The sequence below is a fragment of the Leishmania mexicana genome, chromosome 28 (assembly GCF_000234665.1).
Source record: "Leishmania mexicana MHOM/GT/2001/U1103 complete genome, chromosome 28".
Classification (NCBI taxonomy): domain Eukaryota; phylum Euglenozoa; class Kinetoplastea; order Trypanosomatida; family Trypanosomatidae; genus Leishmania; species Leishmania mexicana.
The window spans coordinates 547,325-571,197 of NC_018332.1; the positions used below are offsets into that span (position 1 = coordinate 547,325).

General features: G+C 59.1%; 8 protein-coding genes across 8 annotated transcripts; all 8 read left to right on the forward strand.

Annotated features, from left to right (window-relative positions):
* Positions 1-1,573: 1,573 nt before the first annotated feature.
* LMXM_28_1500 (conserved hypothetical protein) lies at positions 1,574-1,972 on the forward strand (the record flags this gene model as incomplete). Its single annotated transcript, XM_003876942.1, has 1 exon — positions 1,574-1,972. The coding sequence occupies one exon, from the start codon at positions 1,574-1,576 to the stop codon at positions 1,970-1,972; it is 399 nt and encodes a 132-aa protein (XP_003876991.1).
* A 2,144-nt stretch (positions 1,973-4,116) lies between these two features.
* On the forward strand, positions 4,117-4,500 carry LMXM_28_1510 (conserved hypothetical protein; the record flags this gene model as incomplete). The annotated part of the gene is made up of 1 exon (XM_003876943.1): positions 4,117-4,500. One exon carries the CDS (start codon positions 4,117-4,119, stop codon positions 4,498-4,500), a length of 384 nt encoding a protein of 127 aa, XP_003876992.1.
* Positions 4,501-5,096: 596 nt separating this feature from the next.
* Positions 5,097-5,591, forward strand: LMXM_28_1515 (conserved hypothetical protein; the record flags this gene model as incomplete). Its single annotated transcript, XM_003876944.1, has 1 exon — positions 5,097-5,591. The coding sequence occupies one exon, from the start codon at positions 5,097-5,099 to the stop codon at positions 5,589-5,591; it is 495 nt and encodes a 164-aa protein (XP_003876993.1).
* A 1,052-nt stretch (positions 5,592-6,643) lies between these two features.
* Positions 6,644-8,572, forward strand: LMXM_28_1520 (conserved hypothetical protein; the record flags this gene model as incomplete). The annotated part of the gene is made up of 1 exon (XM_003876945.1): positions 6,644-8,572. The coding sequence occupies one exon, from the start codon at positions 6,644-6,646 to the stop codon at positions 8,570-8,572; it is 1,929 nt and encodes a 642-aa protein (XP_003876994.1).
* A 766-nt stretch (positions 8,573-9,338) lies between these two features.
* On the forward strand, positions 9,339-10,508 carry LMXM_28_1530 (putative DEAD box RNA helicase; the record flags this gene model as incomplete). Its single annotated transcript, XM_003876946.1, has 1 exon — positions 9,339-10,508. One exon carries the CDS (start codon positions 9,339-9,341, stop codon positions 10,506-10,508), a length of 1,170 nt encoding a protein of 389 aa, XP_003876995.1.
* Positions 10,509-13,282: 2,774 nt separating this feature from the next.
* On the forward strand, positions 13,283-15,880 carry LMXM_28_1540 (hypothetical protein, unknown function; the record flags this gene model as incomplete). The annotated part of the gene is made up of 1 exon (XM_003876947.1): positions 13,283-15,880. One exon carries the CDS (start codon positions 13,283-13,285, stop codon positions 15,878-15,880), a length of 2,598 nt encoding a protein of 865 aa, XP_003876996.1.
* A 3,935-nt stretch (positions 15,881-19,815) lies between these two features.
* Positions 19,816-20,535, forward strand: LMXM_28_1550 (conserved hypothetical protein; the record flags this gene model as incomplete). The annotated part of the gene is made up of 1 exon (XM_003876948.1): positions 19,816-20,535. One exon carries the CDS (start codon positions 19,816-19,818, stop codon positions 20,533-20,535), a length of 720 nt encoding a protein of 239 aa, XP_003876997.1.
* A 1,403-nt stretch (positions 20,536-21,938) lies between these two features.
* LMXM_28_1560 (conserved hypothetical protein) lies at positions 21,939-23,624 on the forward strand (the record flags this gene model as incomplete). The annotated part of the gene is made up of 1 exon (XM_003876949.1): positions 21,939-23,624. The coding sequence occupies one exon, from the start codon at positions 21,939-21,941 to the stop codon at positions 23,622-23,624; it is 1,686 nt and encodes a 561-aa protein (XP_003876998.1).
* Between the last annotated feature and the right edge of the window lie 249 nt (positions 23,625-23,873).

The following is a 23,873-nucleotide window of genomic DNA, read 5'->3' on the forward strand; positions in this document are numbered from 1 at the left end:
TGCGTTGTCGTGCTTCGTACGTATGTTTGTTATTTGTGATGTGTGTGTGTGTGTGTGCTTTCTTCTATTTCCGATGTTTCCGAGCGTGATGGTGGCAATCCTATTTCTCGTGTGTCTGCGCCGTTGTTGTTCTCCAATGATGATGGTGATGGGGCGTTGATGGACTGTCGTCGCCCATGCTGTGTTTCCCTTGTCATGAGCGGCTTGGCTGTGAGAGATGACGGGAGCGAAAGGGAGAGTACCGCGGTGGCGGGGAGAGTGAGAGCAGCACGCCTGGGAGAGGGGGGTAGAAGGCTATTGTGTGGTACCGACGCGTTCGCTTCTGCGACTGAGGTCATCTTTTTTTTTTTGCGAGGGTGGTGGGCAGTTGCAGCCGTGGCACATGTGGCATCGCGCACCGCCCCCCCCCTCCCTCCCAGCCCGAAAATGGTACGTGGTCATTCCGTATCCCATCCTTGACCACTCGCGCCTCGATGATCGCCCTCGGAAATGTAGCGGGAAAAGCAACGCTCCTGCAAAAAAGAAGAAAAAGACTATACACACACACGCACGCACACACGTATTTATTTATGCAAGCAAGAGCGACAGTATGCCAGGGCACATGAGGTGCTCCGGCACGGCGTGGTCGAACATAGGATAGCGAGTGCAACGCAGGAAAAAAAAGAAAGAAAGCTCTAAACGAAAAAGAGGGAGGGAAAACAACGTGCTGGGATCGGCAAGCACTGATGTAGAAAAATGTGGTCAGCAACGGGAGGCGAGCGGGTAGGAAGGGAATGCGCCATTTCGTTGATCCCTTGCTCACATGCGCGTGTCGATCGCCCATGGCAATGCAAAAAAAAGGAGAAAGTGAGTCCTCGGTAGATGTCGAGATCGCATGGCAACTCGTGAAGGACGTGTCTGTGTTCGTGTCGCTGCCTCAGCGTCCGTCAGTAGCGCAATGCGGTGCCTTCTCGTTCTTGCCTTTGGGGTTGCTTGCTTCTTCGCTTTTATCTCACCCGTTGTGTTCCGCATCAGTATATCTTCATATCTGGTCCTTTCCCTGCCTATGGTTGATGGTTGTCGTTGGAGCTCATAATGCCGTGCGTAGGCGCACTGCAACAAGGACACGCAAAATGTACGAAAGCAGTGTTGCGACGATGTCCTGTGGAGGCTCACTTGCGCCCGCAAGCATCGACGCACAAGCACCGTATTCCGGTACTTGGCCCTGTACCTTTGACCCTTCTGACCATCCGTCTTGGCTGAAGTCCACGGGCTTCCCTCTGCAGAGGGGCAAAATCTGCTAGCTAGCTAGCTAGCTCTCACGCGTGCCGTGCTGGATCGGGCTTTCATGCCACAATGTATGGCCTCTTCCCACTCCTCTGTCCCTGCCCCCACCCCCAACACGCCTCCTTGCGGCCAACGTTCCCCCTCTCTTGTGTAATAAACATGACGTGAAAGTTCTCTCCACGACAGCAGTCACACGCAGACACGTTCTAAAAATAGCGCACCTCACACCGAGACAGTCTCCCCACTGCCAGCAGTGTCACATACACTACATACAGTTCAACGTCGGCAGTTGTCAGAGCTTGTAAAGATGATGTTCCTGAAGACCGCTCACGCGCCTACAATCCTAGTGGGCTGCGTTGGCCTCTCCAGCTTTGCGATGGACGTCCTTGGCACGCGCCTTCAGGAGAAGATGACCATGCGTCAGCGCCGCTCTTGGCTGACGGCGAACCAATACCATATGGTACACACAGTGGCTCTGGCGGCTATTGCGTGGATGATGACGCTGGCGAAGGAGTCACCGGAGGCGTCCTCACGGCTGAACAAGGGCTTTTACCTGGTACTAGCCGGTGCCCTTGGGTTTGCCGGCTCCATCTACTCGCTGTGCCTCCGCATCTGTCCCAAATTTATGGGCCCGCTCACCCCCACCAGCGGGCTTGTGCTGGTGCTGGGGTGGACAAACGTGGCACTGGCGGGCCTATACTGGTGACGAGTGCAGGCAAAGCGAGAAGGCTGAAGGACGAGAGCGATGTTATCGTATACGGAGGAGGTGTTCAGAAGACGCTGCCTTCGAGTGTCTTGAGGGAAAGGTTATTATTCGTGTTGCTCTGGATTTTTTTTTTCGTATTTTGGGAGGAGTCGGCTCCGTTGAGCATCGCAACTACTGTTGCTGCGCCGCTCCTCACCGTATCCCCTGCATCTGGTCACACTCGCTGAGGCACAGCGCTCGGAGGAGGGGACTCGGGCAGAAGTGGTACCGGGAAAGGGCCGGAGGTGGTGTGCACGGTTTCGTAGTCTGGCGCACTGGTTGGACTTTTCCTTTTCCGGTGCACGCATGCGTTTGTATGTCCCATAGCTGTTCCCGCTGCGCGTTTCACTCCCCCGCAAGGGCATCGGTGTCTCTGTTGTTGCGGCTGGAGGAGTGCGTCTTGTCGGATATACTTTCAAGGCTTGCGCATATATATATATATATGTGTGTGTCTCCTCCCCTTTACGCAGCCGTTCATCAGAACCTGAGAGGGAGAAAGGCGAAGCGCCTGCCGTCAACCGTTTTGCGCCGTTGTATCGGCCTATGTCGGAGCAAAAAAAAAAACTTCACCCTTGTCATCGCACGTGAGCTCGCGTTTGGATTGCCCTTGGTCAAGGGCGTGGTTAAGTTGATGGTGTCGGTGGTGTGCCGGACTCTCTCGCGCACGCACACGGGACCCTCTCTGCCTCTGTCTCTGCCTCCTCACAAGCTCTTCGTTGGTTTGGTTGCGGGGGAGGGGGGAAAGGGCGGATGTCCGTCTTCCCTCCCCTGTTCGAGCTCATCAAGTTCAGAAATAGCGGACGAACAAGGCAGGGGCAGGTGTTTTCGTGGAGGCAGACCAAAAGGGAGGCGTGGTAGGCGGTGAGGTAGGAGTGGGCAGAAGGAGAACAGAGGGGGGAAAGGGGGGGCACTGGCGCATCCCCCACCAACCTGCACGTTTGCGTGTGAGTCCTTCGTGCGTTCGCTACTCTCGCTCGCACTCTCTCCCCCAGACGGGAAGAGGAAGGGTGTGGCGGAACGGGAAGGACTGTGAGCCAGCAAACCTCATCGGAAAGGGAAACGAAAACGATGCAGCCCCCCCCCCCCGAGTCTCGCGACCGGTGGCGCAGCAGCGCTCCTGTTTGCTGACTATACGTTTTGATTGCTTTTCTCGACGATGTGTGTTTCTCCTGACTGTGCCCTTCCGTCACTCCTTTCTATTTTCGCACGCGTGCGGATAGGTGCTCCGCACGCGGGAGGCATGTGCGTGTGTGTGTGGGTAGAGGTGGGTGGGTGGGTGGGTGGGTGTGTTTTGGGGGGTGGAGGCGACCAACCTCCCGCCCCTCCTCCTGCGCACGCCGCAGAGGCAACAAAGCCCAGACATACACACACACACATATAGAATGCACAAAAAGCGTAGGAAGACAGCCGTAGTCACGCAACGATCTCTAAAGGAAAACTTAGTTTGAAAAAAAGGGAGAAACATCCACGAGTCGGACGGAGAGTGCGCAGCGCTATAGGCCGCTCGCGTCACTGTGTCGCGTCCGACTTTCTGTCGGATCTGGGTGCCTCTTGACTTTCGCTCTGCAGGGGCGTATTTCTCTTTGTGGGTTCCCTGTGCTCGACGGCAGAAAAGGCCCTGCCCCTCCACTGCACGAACACTGTCGTTGTAGAGACTTCAACGTGCGTTGAAGAAGCAGGTGTCTTGACCCCACCGTAGCGCGAGTAAGTAATATGGGGCCTCTACGTGATGCCTTCTCCTCGTTAGGGGGTGGGGGAACCCTCCGTAAAGGCGGAGTGGTTGGTTACAGTTGGTCCCCCCCCCCCTCCCCCGACGCAGGGAGACAGCGGTGTATCGCTCCTAGCGGCAGGCGCGACTGTGGCGGCGCCGCTTGGTTGTGTGAGGGCGCACAAGCGTGGGTGGACCTGTGCCTCCGTACCACACTTGGACGCATTGTTCACCTGCTGTCATCTGATGTCGTCCCACGCCACCTCCCACTCGCCCACCTCCTCTGCACGCGCATGCTCGCTCTCTTAAAAAGGTTCTGTGCCTCTCACAAGAGAACCCGCACACGTCCCTTCACCGTCAGCATTCGAAACAACGGCAAGGCAGGGAGCTCCCAAAAATGGTGTCCATTCCGCTGCTGTACAGTGGTGTGCTCGGCTTTACCGGTGTTATCGCCGGTGCCGTTGGCTCGCACGCGCTGAAGGCAAAAACCGCGGAAGAGCGCAACGCCTTCGTCGTTGGCTCTCAGTACCAGCTCATGCACAGCACAGCAGCCCTCGGCGCCATCGGATTAAGCCAGGCAGTGCGGAGCTTGAACCCAGTCGCGGCGAAGCGGCTGCGAATCGCCGCATGGATGTTCCTGCTCGGGACGACGCTCTTCTCGGGCACCGTGTACGCGCGCGTGTTTGGTGCCCCCAAGTCTATGGGCCAGTTGGCCCCGATGGGTGGCTACATCTTGATGGGTGGCTGGGCCTGCCTTATTGCTGCCGCCGTCGCACTGTGAGAGCGCAGAGGCGATACAAAAAAAACATATATATATATATATATATGTGCCGATCATTCTCCGACGAACGGTGAAAGTGATCAAAGCACATGTCAGTGGTGTGGGGCCGCTGCGCTATTCTTGTTGCGCATTCGCGAGCCGCCAACACGCGCACGCGCAACCGCCCACGCCCTTCAGCGGCTCTACGCCATCTGGATATTCGCTGTCGTTTCTCGCCTCGTCATCACCCACGTCACCTGCTCCACGATCGTCACCTCCTACAGAAGGCACCTTCTTTTATTCTTTTTCCCCCGCCGTCCTCTTCTCCTGCTCGCTTCTCCAACTCCCTGCCCCAACACGCACACGCACAAGTTGCCCAAATCCTGTCACACGCGCTCACGCCTCGAGACACTGCGCCGTCACTGACAAAGGTTTTTCGGTGCTTCGATGCAGCTCACACCTACTGGCCTCTCATACGACGCTCCTCCTCGACTGCTCAAGCTCCGCGCAAACATCGTCGGCGTCGTGCAGAACGCCAACCAATCTCTCGCTGCGCGATCCGCCTTTGCCATTGCTGGAGCGACGCAAGCAGAGTAAGAGACGGTATAGCTGTCACCATGGCGCCCAAGGCTAAGCCGGATCAAATGGCGGGAGGCCCCTCCTCCTCGAAATGCGCCACAGACCCCATGTTGCAGGGCACCTATGAGCAAGACGAGTCGAACGACCTCGAGGCGTCGACAGACGAAATCGCTGCCTTTGAGGAGCGCCTTCAGCAACAGCAGCAGCATGGCCGAGGCAACTCTGCAGCGGCACGGAACGTATCGAGGACCCCCACATCAGGTGCTCCGCGACGCTCGTTAGCACCGTTGGCCAATAGTGCCCATCGACCGCATCCGTCCTCGACTCCCGCCCCGTCGGCGGCCGCCGGCGCATCGTATGCCGCCTCGCACCGCACCGCCGACCGTGGCGTGTCGGAGGATGAGCACGCAGCGCAGGCACAGCGTGGCGAGGACATCGAAGACGTGCGCCGTCTCGAGGACCGCTTCCGCGGTGGCGATGACGGCGATAGCGATGAGGAGACGGTTGCACGTCGGCGCAAGATGGGGCTGTGAGGCGGCAAATGAGGAGACGAAAAGGCGAGGAGGAGAGCACTCCGCACCGAGTGGCGGTGCGCTCCACACCGTTTTGCATCTTTTCCCGCTCCGTCGGTTAACTGAGACTGCGCTGTGGCCGGGGGAAAGGTGTGTGTGTGTGAGGGGGGGGGGGCAGTGGATGGGAAAGCGAAAGGAGTTCTAGGCATGCGCGGTGTTGTCTTGGTACGTACAACGCCGGCACCCCTCACGCATACCTCTACCTTCTCGCGGCACACAAAATGTACATATATATATGCCCGCTCATTGGCTTCCTCTTGGCTTCTGCGCCGTGGGGCAAAGCGCGGCTTTTCATTCCTACTGTTCTGCCTGCCCCTGCTACGCTCGCGCAGGCGCGGCCAGCGCACGTGTGGCAGCATAAGTGGAACGGGACGGGACGTCCATCCGGAAGAAAGAGTAGCCTCAAACGCCCGCATAGACACCGGCAGATTTACGTGTGCGTGCGATGAGGGATCTTTGTGTGACGCGCGGAGGTGTTCTTCATGGATGATGGTGCAGGCGCCTCTGCCCGCGTGTTCGCTTGTGTGTTTTTTTTTCCGGTTTTCCTTCGCAGCCTCGCGGCGCGAACGACCCGCCCCGCACTCACGCACACACACGCACGCACCCATAGAGAGAGAGGGAGACAAACGCGAGGAGTGTTTCTCCGTCTGCTGGCAGGCTCTCTGCCTCCCACACAACATCACTCTCTTCTCGCCGTCCCACCGCCTCTCCCTCTTCCCTTTATTCGCTTCTCTCGGTTGATTTCATTCGATCGGCGCTGGCTCTGCGTGCGGTCGCGCCTGTGTGCACGTGCTTTCCCTTTTCCTGCTGCTTCGGCATCGCTTCTCTGTGAGACGTGCACGCACACACACAGGCGCCCAGCGAGCCACCTACGGCCATCGCCCACCATCATCGCTGCCATAGAGAGCAAAGCGCATCCATAGAGTCGAACGAAGAAGTGTAAAGGACATACACGCCATCGTAGGGCGTCTCTCCCCTCTCTCCTTCTATCACTCGACTACGTCTCACGCGCCATGGCCGACAACGAAGTGGATGTCATTCTCCAGAACTACTTTGCCACTATCGCGGAGAAAGACTCCGATGCGCTCAAGTTGTATGAGGACAACAAGCGCATGCGCCGCCTTGTCGAACAGACACTGAAGGCCCGCGAAGCGCTTGAGGCGCAGCACTGCACAACGCAGTTACTCGTCACATCGCTGCAGAACGACCTCCGCGAGAAGCAGCACATCATAGAAACCCAAGACAAGGCAAGCGCCGTCTGGTGTGACGGCATTGCGGAACTGAGAAGCATCCTTGACCGTTCCTCCGAGGCGGATCAGGGGCTGAGCGACGTCGTCGACGACGTGCGACGCATGTCGGCGGAGCTGTGCAGTCTTCGGAAAGGCATGCAGTACGCACAGTGGTGCTGCAACGAATGGGAAGGGTACATGTTGGAGTCGTTAGTTGCTTCAGAAGCCCGCGAGCGCCGCGCGTTCGAAAGTTCAGCAGCTCACTTGCTTCAAGCGCTGTGCGAGGCCGCCGCTGAGGTTCGCAGTGTTTGGATGCGGGCTGCTGCCCAAGAAGCGGCAACGGGGTCCGCGATCGCGCGCTGGGAAGCCTGGCACGCGACGACGCAGCAAGAGTGCAAGAGCGCGGCAGAGAGGCACGCACAGGCGCTGCATCGAGCAGAGCTCGAGGCGCTTCATCACGCCCGCCGTGCCGAAGCCGCAGATGAGAAGGCGGAGGAAATGGCGCAGCGTCTGGCAGCTCATGAGCAGGAGGAACGAGCTGCTCACGAGCGGAGAGTCATGGAGGCAAAGGCGCAAGTGGGCTTAGTCGACCTGCTTGTCCGCCGATGCACCGCCGCGGAAGAGAACTGGTGCGACGCTGTGCTGGAAGTGCGCACCGTCACGCACCGCCTAAAAACGACCATGGAGGAGTTGAGTGGCCTGTCTGAGGAACACGAACAGGCCCTTGTGGAGCAGGTGCAGAACCTCTTACGTGTCTCGAGACTTATGAAGAAAGTGGAGCAGCTCAAGGAGCAGCAGTCAGAACTGGAGGCGCTGCAGCAGCGTTGCAGTTTGCAACAAGAAGAGCTGCAGACCCTTCGGGACAAGTACGTGGCCATCGCAGACAAGGAGCGTAACCTGCGATACCAGCTGAGCACCTCCACGGAAAGTGCCGCCGCGAAGCTGCTGAGTGTGGAGGAGTCCCTCTATGCGGCCGAGCGGCGCACCGCTGTGCTGGAAGAGCGTCTCCGTACCACGCAAGAAGAATCCAGGGCGGCACAGAAAGACGTTGCGGCTCTGCGGCGGCAAGTGGAGCAGCATCACGTGACAGATGCAGTGCTGAAAGCCACGCAACAGCAACTGCGCGAGACGGAAAAGCATGCTTTCAACTTTCAGGAAGCACTGGAGGCGTTAAAGGCGGAGCACCAGACGCAGCTGCAGGCCGAGCGCGACCGTCACGCGGCAGAGATGGTCGCGCTCGCCGAGGCCAACGAGGATGCGCTTCAGAGCCAAGCTGCAGAGGCTCGTGCGCGCGCTATAGCGGCAGAGGAACGCATGCAGCGGGCACAAGAGACTGCTCTGCGTGAAAAGGAAGCACTGCAGCGAGAACTGCAGGCGTGGACGGCGGAGGTGGACACTTTGAAATCGGAGCTTGCCAGAGGTCGCCAGCGTGCTGAGGCAGAGAAGACCGCGAGAGAAGTACTCGAGCAGCAGAACCGCAGCGAGACGAGCGTTGTGCGCAGCATGGTGGAGCTCAGCTTCGATGATGCGCGGCGGGGTGTACAGGTGGCGGAACTGCAGGGGCGCCTGAAAAATGTCCAGCAGCGTAACCGCCTTCTGGAGGAAGCGTGCCGGCGCAGTGCCGGTGTCATTGCACAACTACGGGAAGCACTGTACCGTGAGCAGATGACGTCACGCACGCTGCGGCTGAAAGACGACTCCCTGTCTGCTTAGCGCATGGGGCCCGCACACACACACAGCGAGAGGCACATACGTGCCTCTAGCCGATCAGGTCCCAGTCGTGCCGTCGCTCGGTCGCTGGGCCTGTACATGGGTCCTACACCGGCCATCCTCATCCCTCACCTTCTTGCTCATCTTTTCTCACTGCTTTCTCCTTGACGCTGCACAAGCCGCTCCGATGAGATCAGTCTCGCAATCGATAGACGGCGGGTGCGCGTGTCGCTCCATTGATCCCTCGCACTCCTCCGAGCCTCTTTTCGTCGTCGTTTGTTTGGCCGACGCTGATGGGCACGGACGAGTCCAGGAGAACGACCAAACGTTTCGTGTTCTGTATTTTTTGTGGGGCTATTGCATTGCCAGCGCATCTGGCAACGGCAGTGATCTCTGCATGCACTCGCAAGAGGTGCTGCCGTCTCCCCCCCCCCTCCTCCCTCCTCGGGAGTCGTATGTATGGCGGCGTCTTTCCAACGACGTCGAGTCGTCTCAACCCCATCCCGCTCTCTCACACACACGCTCTGCACCCTCCCCCTCTCGGCCTTTCTCTGTCCATCTGCTTCCGCTTCCCTCGCTATAACGTGGCACATGGCGCACGCCGATGCGACCACGCATGTGCAGCGGCAGAAGAATAGTCTCGTCGATAATACAAGTATGCACGCACAGACCCCTTCTTCCCAGGCGCGCACACACACACACACATTACATATACATACATCCCCGTATACTCTCTCACCCTCTCTCGATAACCGTCTCCCTGGCAGCCATGGAGACGGAGCAAGTGGATAATATTCAGGCCAACGTGCTGGCCATCCCAACCTTTGAGGCGATGGGGTTGAAAGAGGACCTGCTCAAGGGCATGTACAGCTTCGGCTACAAGCAGCCCACCGCCATTCAGAAGCGCTTCATTATGCCGTTCCTAAAGGGACGCGACGTGATTGCCCAGGCATCCTCTGGTACGGGCAAGACGTCCGCCTTCTGCGTCTGTCTCCTGCAAGCGTGCGACCCGCACACGCGTGAGGCGCAGGCCCTCATCCTCTCGCCGACTCGCGAGCTGGCGGTGCAGACGCAGGATTTGTGCAACAACATCGGCCACCACATGGGGCTGACGGCGTACGCGTGCATCGGTGGCAAAAGCACGGAGGAGGACATCCGCCGTCTGGAGAGCGGCGTGCACATCATCTCCGGGACGCCCGGCCGCGTCTTTGATATGATCCGCCGCAAGAGTCTGCGTGTAAACGGGCTGAAAACCCTCGTGCTGGACGAGGCTGACGAGATGCTGGGCAAGGGCTTCAAGGCTCAGATCCACGACATCTACCGCATGGTCCCGCCGCTGCAGATCATCCTCGTTTCGGCGACGCTGCCGGCTGACGTGCTGGAGATGACGGAGAAGTTCATGACGGAGCCCGCGAGCATTCTCGTGAAGCGGGACGAAATCACCGTGGATAGCGTTAAGCAGTACTTTGTCTCTGTCGACGAGGAGAAAAACAAATTCGATGTCTTGATGGAGCTGTATGACAGTCTCACGATCGCCCACGCCGTGGTCTTCTGCAACACCCGCAAAAAGGTGGAGCAGCTCGCCAAGAAGATGACGCGCGAGAAGTTCGCTGTGACCGCCATGCACGGCGACATGCCCCAGGCGGAGCGCGACGAGATTATGCGGCAGTTCCGCAATGGACACAGTCGCGTGCTCATCACAACGGACCTGTGGGCGCGTGGCATTGATGTGGAGCGCGTCTCGCTCGTCCTCAGCTACGATTTGCCGCTCTCGCGTGAGCAGTACATTCACCGCATCGGCCGCACTGGTCGCATGGGCCGCACTGGGCTGGCCATCACCTTCGTGCGCCATGACGAGCTGCGCTTGTTGCGCGACATTGAGCAGTTCTACGCGACGCAGATTGAGGAACTCCCCGCCAATATCGGCGAGCAAATGTAGAAGAGGGAAGCGCAGAGAGGCGGCACGTCCGCGCACTCGAGCATGCGCTGCAGGCGTGTATGTGAGGAGGGAGGGAGGGGGGCGCTTCTCGGCTCTCCACCCCTCGCTTCTCCGAGCTGACCACGACGGCTGCAACGGCGCCGGTGCAGCCATGCGTAGCTCAACCCAAGGTGACACGCGTAAGATCAAGTATGTCACTGGGCACTACCTCAGCAAGAGGCGCGGCCGACCTGCAGCGCATTTCTTTTCTCCTGGATGCAACACCCGATGCGGCACCTAGGGAGCGCTCTAATATGAGTGCTGCGAAGAATGGTGGCGAGTCACAGTGGTGATGTCGGCTGTGTGAACTCCGGGTGTGGCGATGGCCGGGTGTAGGCGCGTGTATGCTTTTTCTTTGTTGTGCTAACGACTACCTCTGTAAGGAAAGGGGAACAAGATAAAGCAGAACAAAGTGTGCCCCCCTCTGTCGAAGAGACTGTAGCACGGAACTGCTTATGGCCTCCACGGTGCCGCCCGCCCCGCCGAGAGTCTGTACGTATGTCTGCGTGGCCCTTGAGCAACAAAGATACACGGATGCCACCATCTGCAGAAGGCGCACTTTGTCCTCCACCCTCTCCCATACCACCGGCAGCATGGCTTGGAATGTGAATGTCGCATGCAGCGCATTTTCCTTGCGCTCGTGCACCATCTCCTCTACAACCCTTTCACCATCTCTCTCTCTCACCGTCACCTCTGCTGACATCTCGCGCTGGTGCACGCGACATCGCACACGCACCACCCACGAATGGGTCTGCACACCCACAGTCGTCTGCAGATTTTTGTTGTGCAGTGGCTCGTTGTTCGACGAATGCATTCTCGCTGCTCTCCATAGCACGCTTTCCCTGTCGTTTGTCTGGTCTGGAATTGTTTCTCGCTTGAGCATCATTATCAGAGTGTGTACACGGTGCTGAGCGGGCGGAGAGGGAGACAACACGAGGAATAATATAAATATATATATAAGGACGACGCACACACAAAAAGGACGAAAGCTCTGTTATACCGTTCAAGCCACCGATCCACCACTCTTCCCGGAACCCTCATCTCCCTTTGATGCGTTAACGTAGACGTGCTCACTCCCCCCCCCTCCCTCCAACCCATCCCTTGTTGTTGTGTGCACACCGTCCTTTCCTACTATCGCTCACGCACTTTCTCTCTCGCATCGACCTCAGAAAGGCAGCACGGCTGGAGTACGTTCTTCTCAGCGAGGCGCAGGTGCAGGCGTGTGTGTTTACCCCTTCCTTCTCTGTTTTTCGTTTTTTTTGCATCTGGGTCATTGACATCGTTTCCGCCCCCGCCCCCTCTCTCCTCCTGGCACACTCTTCCGCAGACACGCGCGTGGACTCTGTCTCTCGAGCTGTGCGAGTCTGTGTGTCCGCGTTTTTATTTTTTCTTTTCCCTGTTTGTCTCTACGCTCCCCAAAATTGTGCTTTACAGAAACCGTCACGCAAAGTGTCCACTTGAAGTCCCCCTCCCTCCCTCCCTCTGCCGCCTTTACACTCCCCCCCCCCCCGATTTCGTGTGGTGGCGGCGGCGGTGGTGATCTTTCTTCGTCGGGCGATCTCCGTTATCTTTGCTCGCGCGATTTGCGTCTGTGCACACACGTTCACACGGGGAGAGAGAACAGGCAAAGACGGACGTCTTCTCGTTTTCTCTGCTGCTGCTGCTCATGCTTTTGTTTTTTTTCTCTCGCGTGTGTGTGTGTGTGTGCTTCTCCACTTTGCCTGCTGGTCTGCCTGGTCTACCATCACCCCGAGCTCTCTCCCACCCCGCACCCACCCCCGCATCGATAAGCGAAAAAAAAAAGAAAACGCAGACAGAGTGGAGCAACTCCAGTCGTTGCTCCGCGAAACTGCCTGTGTCGGTGCGTGGGTGTGCTTGCTGGGCTTGTGAGGAAGTCTCTCTGGCCTTCACCACGGTAGGGAGGGCGGCATCAACACCATCTGTTTCTCTGTGTGTGTGTGTGTGTGTGTGTGTGTCTGTTTGTGTGTTTTAAACTTTCTGCTGCTGCTAGCCTTCGACTCTCTGGACTTGCATGTGCCTTCCGGTTCTATTAAAGCTTCCTCTCTTCCTCTACCTCCCTCCCTCGTGAGTGTGCTCAACGGACCAAGACGTGTACGCACACTCACGTACGCGCGCAAGTGCAAATTCGGCCAGTCCGTGGCTGTGGCTGAGGTACACGGTGACGGCCACCCATCCTGTACGGCTGCAAGCGGAAAAAGTGCGTTGTGGATTGAGCACAGGGCGAGTGACGGCCCATTTCGAGTAATTCGACGCGACACGGAGGCAAAAAAAAAAAGCGGACAAATTTGAAAAGGAAAAGGGACGAGCAGCTCCACGCACGGCAACGCCACCGTCAGAAACGAAATCCGAGTAGCCTCCTCAGCGTAAGTCTCCCAACGAGCACGGTCAAAATACCCTAACACACGTACGCACACACGCACATCTACATATATAAAAGTCTATTATTAGCAGTATCTCCTTTCTTTCCACTGCCTTCTACCCAAGAGCAGCATACCAACACAAGCTTGCTGTAGCGCCTCCTCCACTCCCCCCCCTCCTCCCTTCCTCTCGTGACCTGTGTTGCCTGGCGGCTGCGCCGCTCTGCTCGACGCTGACTCCAGCCAGCACGTCTCCCTCCCCGCAAAGCCGTGGGCTCTCCTTTGGTGCAACCCACTCATTGCGCAGCACCCCTTTATTTGTGGTCTTCGTCTTCCATCTAACACTTCATCTGGGCCATGGTGTCTACGGGGCCGAAGAAGTCCTCCTCTCCGACGCTCTCGAAGCTGACGCTCAAGTCAACGGCGCCTCAGTCAACCCTCACCTCACTCCAGAATGTGAGCAGCAACAGCACAATGGAGGTGACTGACGCGACCAGCGTGTCGTCAGGAGCTATCACCGCCGCCACTAGTGCATCGGCCCAGAGCTGCTCACCGTATTTCGCCTACTACGCAGCAGGTTTGGACGGTGTGGGCGCGTTGCATGATGTGGACACCGATGACCTCGTGGCCGCGCTCGCATCCTCGGCGCGTGACCGAGGCGACCTCTCGTTTTCTGCGTCAATGATGGGCGGGCCCCATGTGGGGGAGCAACCTCCCGTCCCTGCCGCCCGGACTTTATCAAAGCGCAAGTATCCGAAACTGCTCACTCAGCTAGCCCGTGAGATCCGCTGGATGCACAAGAACTTGCGTCGTAGGTACAGCCACAATGCCACGCCTCGTGTCAGGTGCATTTACAGTGCATCGCCGAGCCTGAGTAGTCTCTCCTCTGGCTCCACGGGCATCTGCGAAGATAGCGAAGACCTGCTCTGCACGACCAGCTTGCGCAGCTCGATGCGGCGCTCCCCCTCTCTGCAAACCGCGATGATGAGCCACGGCGGCAGCAGCCCCACGCACCGTAAACGTGGTGCAGCAAGCAGTACGAAGCCATGCAGGCGCACGCTGGAGAGCGGTGAGGTGGAGCAGGTGCAGCCTGCCGCATTACCAGAGGTAACGCCCGACCCATACGCACCGCCTTCGTGTCAGTACGTGGTGCGGGGCCGCGCATTTATGACCCCGGGGGACGACACGTTTGGCAGTGCCCGCAACGACAGCTCCGCTAGCTCTGTGATGCGCGCGGCGTACGGCGGTAGGGTTGACAGGGCTGCGGCTGTTTGGGGGACCACCTACGTGGCCGAGTCCGCCTTCTCGCTCGGCGGGGACGGCAGAATGGAGGACCTCTACCGGGGCCACGACGACTCACCAAGCGCGGTTGATTTTGGCAGGGACGACACCAGCGATGGGGAAGCAGTGAGCAATGTCGCAGCCGGCGCGTCAGACCGACGAGGCCTCCAGGTAGACTGCACTCGCTCACCATCAGGCATCCACGAGGGTGCACAGGCGGGCGGCGATGAGGCAGCTTTCGGCGACTCGTACCAGGTATTTTTCAGCGGCGTCGTCGACCTGCAACGTCGACTGCACAACCTGAAGCAGCAGACGGCCAGCCTGCGCGCATTCTATGCGCAGGAGCGGCGGGCACGTCTGCGCTTCAAGGGCAAAGGTCAGCATCTGAGTTGGACCCGCACCGTCGAGGCTGCCAACACGATCCACTTCTGGCGCCAGAAAGTGAGCATTTTGCGTCTCTTCGAGTCGCAGTATCTGAGTGTGCTGAGGTCCTTCCAGCAAGAACTGCAGCTCGTCGATCCTACAATGGAGAAGACACGACAACTCAGGCGCTTGCCGGAGAGCGCCGCTGCGAAGCCTGACACCACGGCAGGTGTCATGCAAGCCCGCCGCGCATTTCTTTCCTCGTTGCAGGTGATTGCAGCGCAGGAGCAGCATCTGAAGAAGCTTGGTGAGCAGATGGAGGCGTGCTGGAAGGCGAACGCCGCGCTGCGAGAGGATCTGCGCCACTTAGAGCAGTGTGAAGCGCGCGTGCCACACAACACCTTCGCCACGGCAGGCATGGATGTCGAGCACTTTATCGCTTCACTACCACCGCGGACATCGGTCTGCGGCCTCCACAGCGCCATCTCCTACACCTCTATGCACTCTCTGGACAGCCTCGGAAGCACAGAAACGCCGATGCTGCTGACGGCTCAGAACCTCTCCTTCATGTCAAGTGACGGGGGCGATGACAACGTCGCCAACGCGGCAAGCAATGGAAGCTCACACAGCGGCCACAACCCCACGCCCCCCTCTCTGTGCGGCGCCGCCGCACCGGCAGCGCCGCTGGTGTCGTGCACAAAGCGCACGAGTATCGCCTCCAGTGCCCACGCCTCGCCCGTCAAGCCAAAGCGGCTGAAGTACGTCATCTGCTCCGTCGCGCTCGGCCATGAAGAGGGCGGGGGTGACAGCTCCAGCAGCCGCATCGCGCCGTCCTACATCGGCTCCTCGACGCCGACCACCAACTCACAAAAGCGCCGACTCAGCGAACGCCATGTGACGTTCGCGCTGGAGCCGGAGGTGCTTGACGCGCGCCCTCGCTTCAGCGCCCACAGCCGCACCGTGGAGCTGCTAGAACAGATTTGCCTGGACAAGCAGTCGCCGTGTAATGCGTTGTTGCTGCTGCAGAGTGCGCTGGCAGAGCGTCTTGATCAGCTGGTGCAGCTACGCGGGTCGTGGGATGGCGCCATAACAGGCGAAGCGCTGACCCTGACGCCAAGCGTCACGCCACAGCCGTGCACGTTCGACACCTTCAGCAGCGGCGGTACCGTGTGCCACTCACGCGATAAACTCACGGTTCCGTCACCAAAGTCGCTTCGATCGCCCACCACATCAACGTTGATGACGAAAGGGGAAAGTAGTCGATACAGCAAGGTGAAGCAGAAGGCGTGTACGACGTGCTCCACTATGTGAGCTGTCGAAATCTGCTACGTTTTGCGGCACACCCAACAGAACGACACAACGGACTGCGCCGAGTTTGTGTTGGGTTTTCCGTGTCGGATGGAAGAAGCTGATGAGTGCGGTGGAGGAGGTGATGCTTCTGTTGTTTTGATGCGCATACCTCGCTCCCCAGTCCTCTTTTTTTAAGAACGGAGCGGAAGAGCGGGGTGGAGGTCGACACACGTGCACGCCGCCCTTTTTCCTGTAGCTGTGTGTGCCTCTGTGCGTCGTGTTTGTGTACGTCGTAGAGAGGGGGATGTGGCGCACGGCTGCCCTCGCTCCCTCCTACCCGATGCCCCTCCTCCTCCCCCTTTCAATCGTCACGCATTATAGGGACGCGCGCACGCGGGTCTGGACGACTTGGGAATAAACAGGAAGCGAACGACTCTGGCACACATGTATAGGCGCGACTAAAAAAAGAGGAGGGAGGCGTGTGCGTCGGTGCGGCACGAGAGACTGGTCATATCCTTGCGTGTAGGCGGGTGTGTCGCTCTCGCTCACAGTGTATGTTGGACGTTTTCGCTCCCATCCCTCCACACCCCTGTCCCCACCTCGCATCACAGAGGCGTGCCGGGACCGCCAGCCGTGTCTCTTGGATTTCTCGCCATCACTTCTCCTCTCTGAGGCACCCCCCCCCCACGTATTTTTTATTATGGTCCGATGCGCTCCTTATATATATATGTGTGTTGAATCGTTGGCGCAGCGCCAACCCAGACCTGCCCGCCCACGCCAAGAGCCCGTAGCCGTAGCAAAGAGCAGGCTGCAGACGCTGAGCCTCCCAACACAGCGGATACCCCTAGTAACGCGGGGGAACACCCCGGCGTGGTATGTGTCAGGGCCCCGTGCACCCCGCACTCTCTGTGGAGAGAGCCGAGCCGCCCCCCCTCCCCTCCCCCTATCCCTGCCAATGCCGACCCACCGCTCCTGGCCGCGACAGGGTCCAGCGCCTGCGACACGGCGAAGCCAGTGTGATGTATCGCTACGGATGCCGGCGGCCAGGTCCTGGATGGCGCTGCGTGAGAGCCGCCGGCGACGGTGACGATGTTTGCGCCATGGGTATGTTCGGCAGCGTGTCAGCGTGGCTCGAGCGTGTGTCACCCGGCACAACAGGAGCGACTGTGAGGCTGCCTGCGGAGCGGGGGTGGGTGGGGGTGGGGACAGGAGCCGTGCTCAGGTGACCGAGTCGGCGCATCGCTGTGGCGGGCCTGGGGTGTAGAGTGGCCTTCAGCTCGTGCTGTGCGGCAGAGAAGGGATGCGGTGAGAAGGAACGAAGCGCCGGCTTGATATCCTCTGGGGAGGTGCTCCATCGCTGTGCCTGCCACGCAACAACGATGATAGGTTTTTTTTTCTCGTCGTGTTTTTTTGTTTGGTTGTTGTTTTTTCCGTTTTTTTTTCTATGGTCGCATTGGTGTCGGTGCCTTCAGCTGTAACCACGGCAAAACGACGACACTTGTCGCCACACGCACGTTTTCTTCTTTCTTCGTGTGCCGTTCTTGTCTCTCTGTCTGTGTGCTCCCTACCGTCTTCGCGCGCCTCGTGACCAGACTGTTGTTGCGTGCGTGCTGGTGCTTGTTACACTTTACGCGGTGCCTGTGTTGTCGCTATTCTGTTTTTTTTTTCGGTCTGTTTTTCGTTTCGCTTGCTTGGGTCTCTCTCTCACCCTATTGAACTCCTCCCCTTCCCTCGTCCTTCCCGCGCTTCGTCGTTCTGCGTGGCCGTTGTGCTCATCGCATGCGCATTGGCCACATACCGACATCCTCCCTCCCTCCCTCTCCCCGTCGTTTTGTGCCCCTGCCCCGTGCTTCGGTCTACGTATTTTCTGCAAGCACGTACAATGATGTGCACTGCGCGCGTGCCGCTTCTTTATCCATTATTATCACTTGTTGTCCCCATCTCATATTGCTCGTCTTCACTGGTGTTTTCATTGTTGTTGCTCTGCCCCCACCCCTCTCCCCCACCCCCGAAAGAAAAGGCGTGCGTGGGTGCGTGTGCGTGTTGGTGTCGTTGTCGTACTCTGTGGAAAGCGATGAAGGGAGTGCGGGTGTGCCGTGGCGATGGTGTATGTGTAGCATACATGGGCGTGTGTGTGTGTGTGTGTTTTGTGTACATGTGTTACTGATGGCGCATGAACATCATTGTCTGACTCAGCAGGCTCAACTGGTGCTCTTTCTTGTGCACTGTTTCTCTTCTCCCCTCCCCCTCCCCCCACCCCACACACACACAGTCCACCCCTTCAACACAGACACATCTGTCGCACTTTTCAGCTGCATCGTTGCTGAGCTACCTGTTTCGACACTGCGCATCTCTGTCGCAACACAACCGCCGTTTCCGGCGCTGTCGTCGTTGTGGTTGTGGTGGTGCATTACCTGTGTGCTCGTCATCCCTGTCTCTCTCCCTCTCTTGTGTGCTCGATGGTGTTGAGGATCATGGCGTGTGTCTAGGCGCCATTTTTCAGCCCTCTCTCTCACTCGACTCCCCCTCCCCCTCCCCGCACACACACACACGCACACACTTCCGTCGTTCTTTTTTCCTGCGTGCTGTCACTCCCTCATAAAATTAATAGTTTTCGACGCCTCCGCACCTGCCGCTCATGTTTGGTGTGCCGTGCGTGTCGTCTCATCCATGACGCTGCTCTCTCGACGTGTCACCACTGCGACTCTCCGTCACCGGGTCCGAGCCCTGGGGCGAGCGTCGCAGAGAGTATGGGCGCGCATGGTGGATGAGTGCACCTGAGAACGCGGTGTGTGGGTTGCCGCTACGTATGAGCAGCCGCAGTCGTGGAACAAAGAAAGGGCACTAGATGTGGCATAGCGCGTGTATGCATGTGTGTGTGTGCATCATGGCTTTCGCATTTCGGCCCTCTCCTGTGATTTGTTCTGTGACGCGCGCACCTCTTCGGCGTCTTACCATTCTGTTCTTCGTTGCGTTCTGTCGCGTCGTCACTCTTCTTCCAAGCACCGCACTGGACACGGGTCCAGGGCGGAAAGGAAAACGAGTAAGGGAGGGGTTTTGGAGGCAGGGAGTTCACACATCTAAATTTCTGAAGAGGCACGGTGTACGCAATGCCAAGCCAACCCATTTGTCTTGTGGCCCGTCGCCTTATCTCCACTCTCACCCCGCCGCCGCGCGCGTTCTCTCTCCCTGCACAGCCACCCGCGACCTCATCTCTTTTTTTTTCCGTCCAGATATGCGGCTGCACCTACTATGTATCCGACGCCAGGCAACGCCAACGGAAATCAAATGACGAGCCTCGACATCAATCCACCAAACTGCGATAGCGCAGGTCAAACATGCGGCCATGGATGCCCTTCAACCCCACCCCGGCCTCCCTCATCGTACGCCCTTGGCTTCGCAGAAGAGCAATGTAGTTTTCAGCGCCGTACTTGCGCCAAACGCCACCTCGCGTATGCGCTTCTCCGACAAGTGTACTCAGGTACGTGGCAGCTTGGGTGGGCTTGCTCGTGTTCGTCGTCGCGTGTCAGCACGTCTACTTCTCCTGCACCTCACTGAGTTTTGCTTTTCTTCTCCCTACTTCCTCTCTGTGGGCAGTGCTATCTTGGGTGCAAAGAACGAGAACCGACTGCCTTGTCGGCCGCGCACTCCACCACGACCACCACCTCCCTCGTCGTCTTCACGATATCGTGCCGCTGCCCCTTTTTTGATTTATTTTGGCTGGCGACGTTGGGGGATACAAGAGGAGCCAAAGGCGTAGTGAGCCCCTGCGCGGAACGACAAGGTAAACATTGCGAACGAATATGTTGCGTCGGCTCCACGTGGCACACACGACGGCCGGAGCGGCACTGGCGGCGCGTCAGTTGGCCCGGCTACGCTCACAAGCCGCTGCTGCCGCATCGTCGCCGCAATCCACCTCGCCGCTGCACGCCCTGTGCATGCCGCGGCGAGGCTTCATGGACTCTCTCTTCGGTCGCTCGCAGCCAAAGGTGAAGCTGGACGATGTCACCTACGACAAGTCCGCGCCGCGCTACAGCGGCAAGATCTTTGGGATGCCAGCGGACAACGTCATCTTCTACTCGAAGGTGACCGCCAGCACGTTCGCGATGTTGGCTGTCGTGTACGTTTTCTTCAAGGGCTACGTTCTTCTCTCCCGCTTTAGCCTGCAGACGGTCGCCCGGCTGGGTTTTATGAGCGGCTTCTCGTGCTGTCTTATCTGCTACACCGTCGCCCTGTCCCTTGTCCGGCGTTACCGCATCAACGCCGAGACGGTGTACAACCAATCCATCGCGCTTGTCATGCACAATGAGAAGGTGGTGCAGCACCTCGGTACGCACCCACGCACAGGCGACTTCCGCACGTACAACGCGACTGGTGGTTTCAAGCTGCCGTTAATGCGCCGCATCCGCAGTGGCTCGTACGAGTTGTCGGACCTCCTAGGGCTCAAGCAGCGCCGACTGCAGATGCTCCTCACGCTGAAGAACCCTTCCAGCGGCAACGAAGGCCTGGTCTCGTGTGACGTGCGCAAGGAGAGCACTGGATTCTTGACCTCCACGAATGTGTACAAGTCGCTCTCCATCACGCTCTACTCGGAGAACAAGACGACGGAGCCGGAGACGATCATCCTAATCGGCAAGCCAGAGGATGTTGTGTACCGCTCACTCATCCTGCGCTGAGGTGGAGCACGTCCGTGCGGCGCGACAAGGGAGCGATACGAAGATGTGCGTGCGCGGGCGACAAAGTGAAGTGGGATAGAGATGGTGGATAGGTGTTAGCAAGGCAACGATAAGTCCAGCCACGGTGGATGTGTTGCCTGTGAGGGAAAGAAAAGGGGGAGGCCGGGGGTTGTGTGCCCCCTCCCCTCCCTCTCTCCATGTGTGGCCCCGCGTGTTCGGCTTCAGGGTGGATGGGTGAATTGGAGACGGCATCACAGTGGCGACGTGGTCGGTGTCTGCACCCGCGAGTTACGGCGATCAGCTACTGAAAACGGAATGGCGTAGCTGACAACTTTATTTTCCGCACGCACGCACGCACGGCTCATCGCTCGCTCTGCAGTCTCGCCGCTGGAGAACGGGGGAGCGCGTACCCAGCAGCAACGGCGTCGCTGCCATCCACGTCTGTGCAGGTTGGTGCGCCTTCTCTCCTCTTTGTGTGTGTGTGTGTGTGTGTTTCTGTTGGTTTGGTTCGTGCCAGTGGTGGCTCTGTCCTCGTTGGCGTCCTCTTGCCGCACTCTAGCCCGCGCCATCCTCCCCCCTCCCTTTTTCCTTCTCTCCACCTTGCCTCCTCGTGGACGGACACGCCTCGGTGGACTTGCGCTTGCTCGTGTGTGGTGGCACGCGACGGCTTCTATCGTTGTCTCACAGATATCGTGGTGGTTCTTGGTCGTTTCCTCCTCGGCGCTTGCGTGTGTCTTTCTGTCTGCGTGATGCGTACGCGCGTCAGCTCGCCTGCCCGCCCCTGCCTCACAATCTCACTGTGGTTTGCTCTCGCTCCTCCATCTTTCGTCACTGTCGCCCATGTGTTGGTCTGTGCGCCTGTAGGCGCGTGCGTGTGCGTGTATGTGTGTGTGTGTGTGTGTGGTCTATGGCTAGCGTGTGTGTGTGTGTGTGTGTGTGTGTGTGTGTGTCAACTCTTCTCCATGGAGGTGCGTATGCGGATAGTGAAGCGGCGGTGCTGGTATTCGACAAGAAGGGTCAGCGCTACGGTACGAGGGGCTGCAACATCGCCCTCCTCCCCTTCATGGAATGTGTTTCGCAGATCTATTCTTCATTCTCCCCAGCTCCTTTCCCTCCTGTCCACACACGCGGTATCAAAGGCCCGTGTCTGGACATACCAGCCCGCATGCAGGAGGTAAGCGAGAGGTGGCCGCTCAATAGCGATGTCGTCGCATCTCTCCTTCTCTCTCCCCCTTCCACCCCCTTCTGCACCGATCCGGCACCCGGCTAGAGAGACACGCGCATACATCTGCATATACATACATTCACGTGGCGCAGACTGCTGTCACGTGCCACACGCACACGCGCGTTACGAGCGCATAAACAGCGGCCGCCTTCATGTGACCGGCGACTGCGAGTCTGAGATGGACATTCCGCTGCGCCTTCGGCTGGCCTACGCCGACTCCGTCGGTGAGATCTACTGCGACAGAAGACTTGTGAGATGCGACGCCCAGTCTCCCTCTCGCGGCTCGCCGTACACCGGCAAAGGCGCTGAGCGCGACGGGCGGCACTGGCTGAGCGCGCTGGTGGCGTCGGTCGGGTCGAACCAGTCCGGGGAAGCCTTGTTGCATGCCAACCCAGAGGCCAACGCCACCTTCCTCTCTCCACGTGTCGTCACAGCGGTCATGGAAACGAGAGCACCGCCATCGTTGCCCAATACAGATCCGCAGCTGCAACGCGTCTCTGAAAAGAGGGAACCCATCGACCTGTCAGCGGTCCCATCCTTGCCGCCGTGTGACGATATCGGTGAAGGTCCTCAGCCCCCGCATACAGAAAAGTTAGTCGACGAGACGCAGCCAGAATCGCCGCGCACGCCATCCGACTCCTTCAGCAGGACTGCCCCATCGCCCCCTGCCACCGCTCTCGAGCCTCACGCACCCGAAGCGACAAGGGTGGAATCCGCGGTGCAGGCAAACGTAGATGTTGGGGTGGAAGCCGACGCTGCGGCACGCGCGCGCGAGGTGCGTGTCAGCGAGGAACTGGCCGGCACGCACGAGGTGTTGCTTGCCGACGTCACAGCCGCGCTCGAGCGGCGCCTGCGCGAGTGCGTGTTGAAGACAGTCGCCCTCGACGACGCACAGCAGCAGCTTATCTGCGCCTTCCAGCTTCCGTCGTTCACATCTCCTGCATCCTCCTCTCGCCCTCCCCATCCTTTGCCTTTGACGCCGCTGGCCGCGGCGGCTTTGCGCGCAAGTGCTGCACCACCACCCCGTGCCCAGTTGACGAAGCAAGCGGCACCCGCACGAGCCGATGTCTCCACATGCATGGCAACTGAGCAAGACGCAGTCAGTGGCAACGTGGCGGATGCGCCCACCGAGGCACCTGCGGCAAGGGCTGCCGCCGCTGAGGTCGCTGCACCTCTGCCTTGGCTTTCGGCGAACCGGACGGACGCCTCTCTCTCCGAAGACGCAAAGAAGGAAATAGCGCTGCACCTTTACACCCTGAGCCGCCAAGTGCGACAGCTGCGTGACCAGCTGGAGGCACACGAGTCAGCCCACTACCGTCACGTGACGGCACTTCGAGCAGCCCAGAGGCAGCGACAAGGACAGTTGCCGCTGCCTCCTCGAGCTGAGATTGTCAAAGGGTACGAGGACGACCCCGTGCCGTACCGCAAGGGGCCTTGGAGGGAAGCCGATTTCTCTGCCGCACGGCGCGGCAGGCCGGGTCGCAGCGCAGGCGGAACGAAAGAGGATGCCGCCGGTGACGAGAGTTACGCCTCTGACAACTTCACGGAGGTCACCTCGGCTGCGTTGTCTGTGGTGAGCACCGACGACGGGCGAGCAAGCGACGGTGCGCGTGGCAATGACGGAAGTAGCAGCAGTGTCAGCAGCACCGAGGAGCTTTTCCGACAACGGCAGGCCGCTGCGCTGAGGGCGCGAAACCAGCAAGCGGGGGCACGCAGCGCCGCAGCGAACACGGCATCTTCGTCGCGCAATCGCGTAAGCGACAGCAGCACCGACTACTCTAGCTCTGTGACGAGCACGAGCAGCTCCTCCAGACTCACCACCACAACCACAACTTCGACAGGCAACGACTCGGACAGCGGCTAGTGAAGCGGATGTGCTGTTTGATTGTGCTGCTCCTTTCCTTTTTTCTCGTCTTCTTGGCTGTCCCTTCACCCGCACAAGAAGAAAGAGCGACAAAATACCAAGGCGCTCCTTCGTGTTTGAGGGTAGAGATGGGGCGAGAGCGGCAACCATGTGCAGGCTCCCGCCAACTCTTTCTCCCCTCCCCCCTCTCCCATCCCCGCCACCGGATACACGCCGGCCACAACGTGGAGAGGGAACGCTACAAAGGGG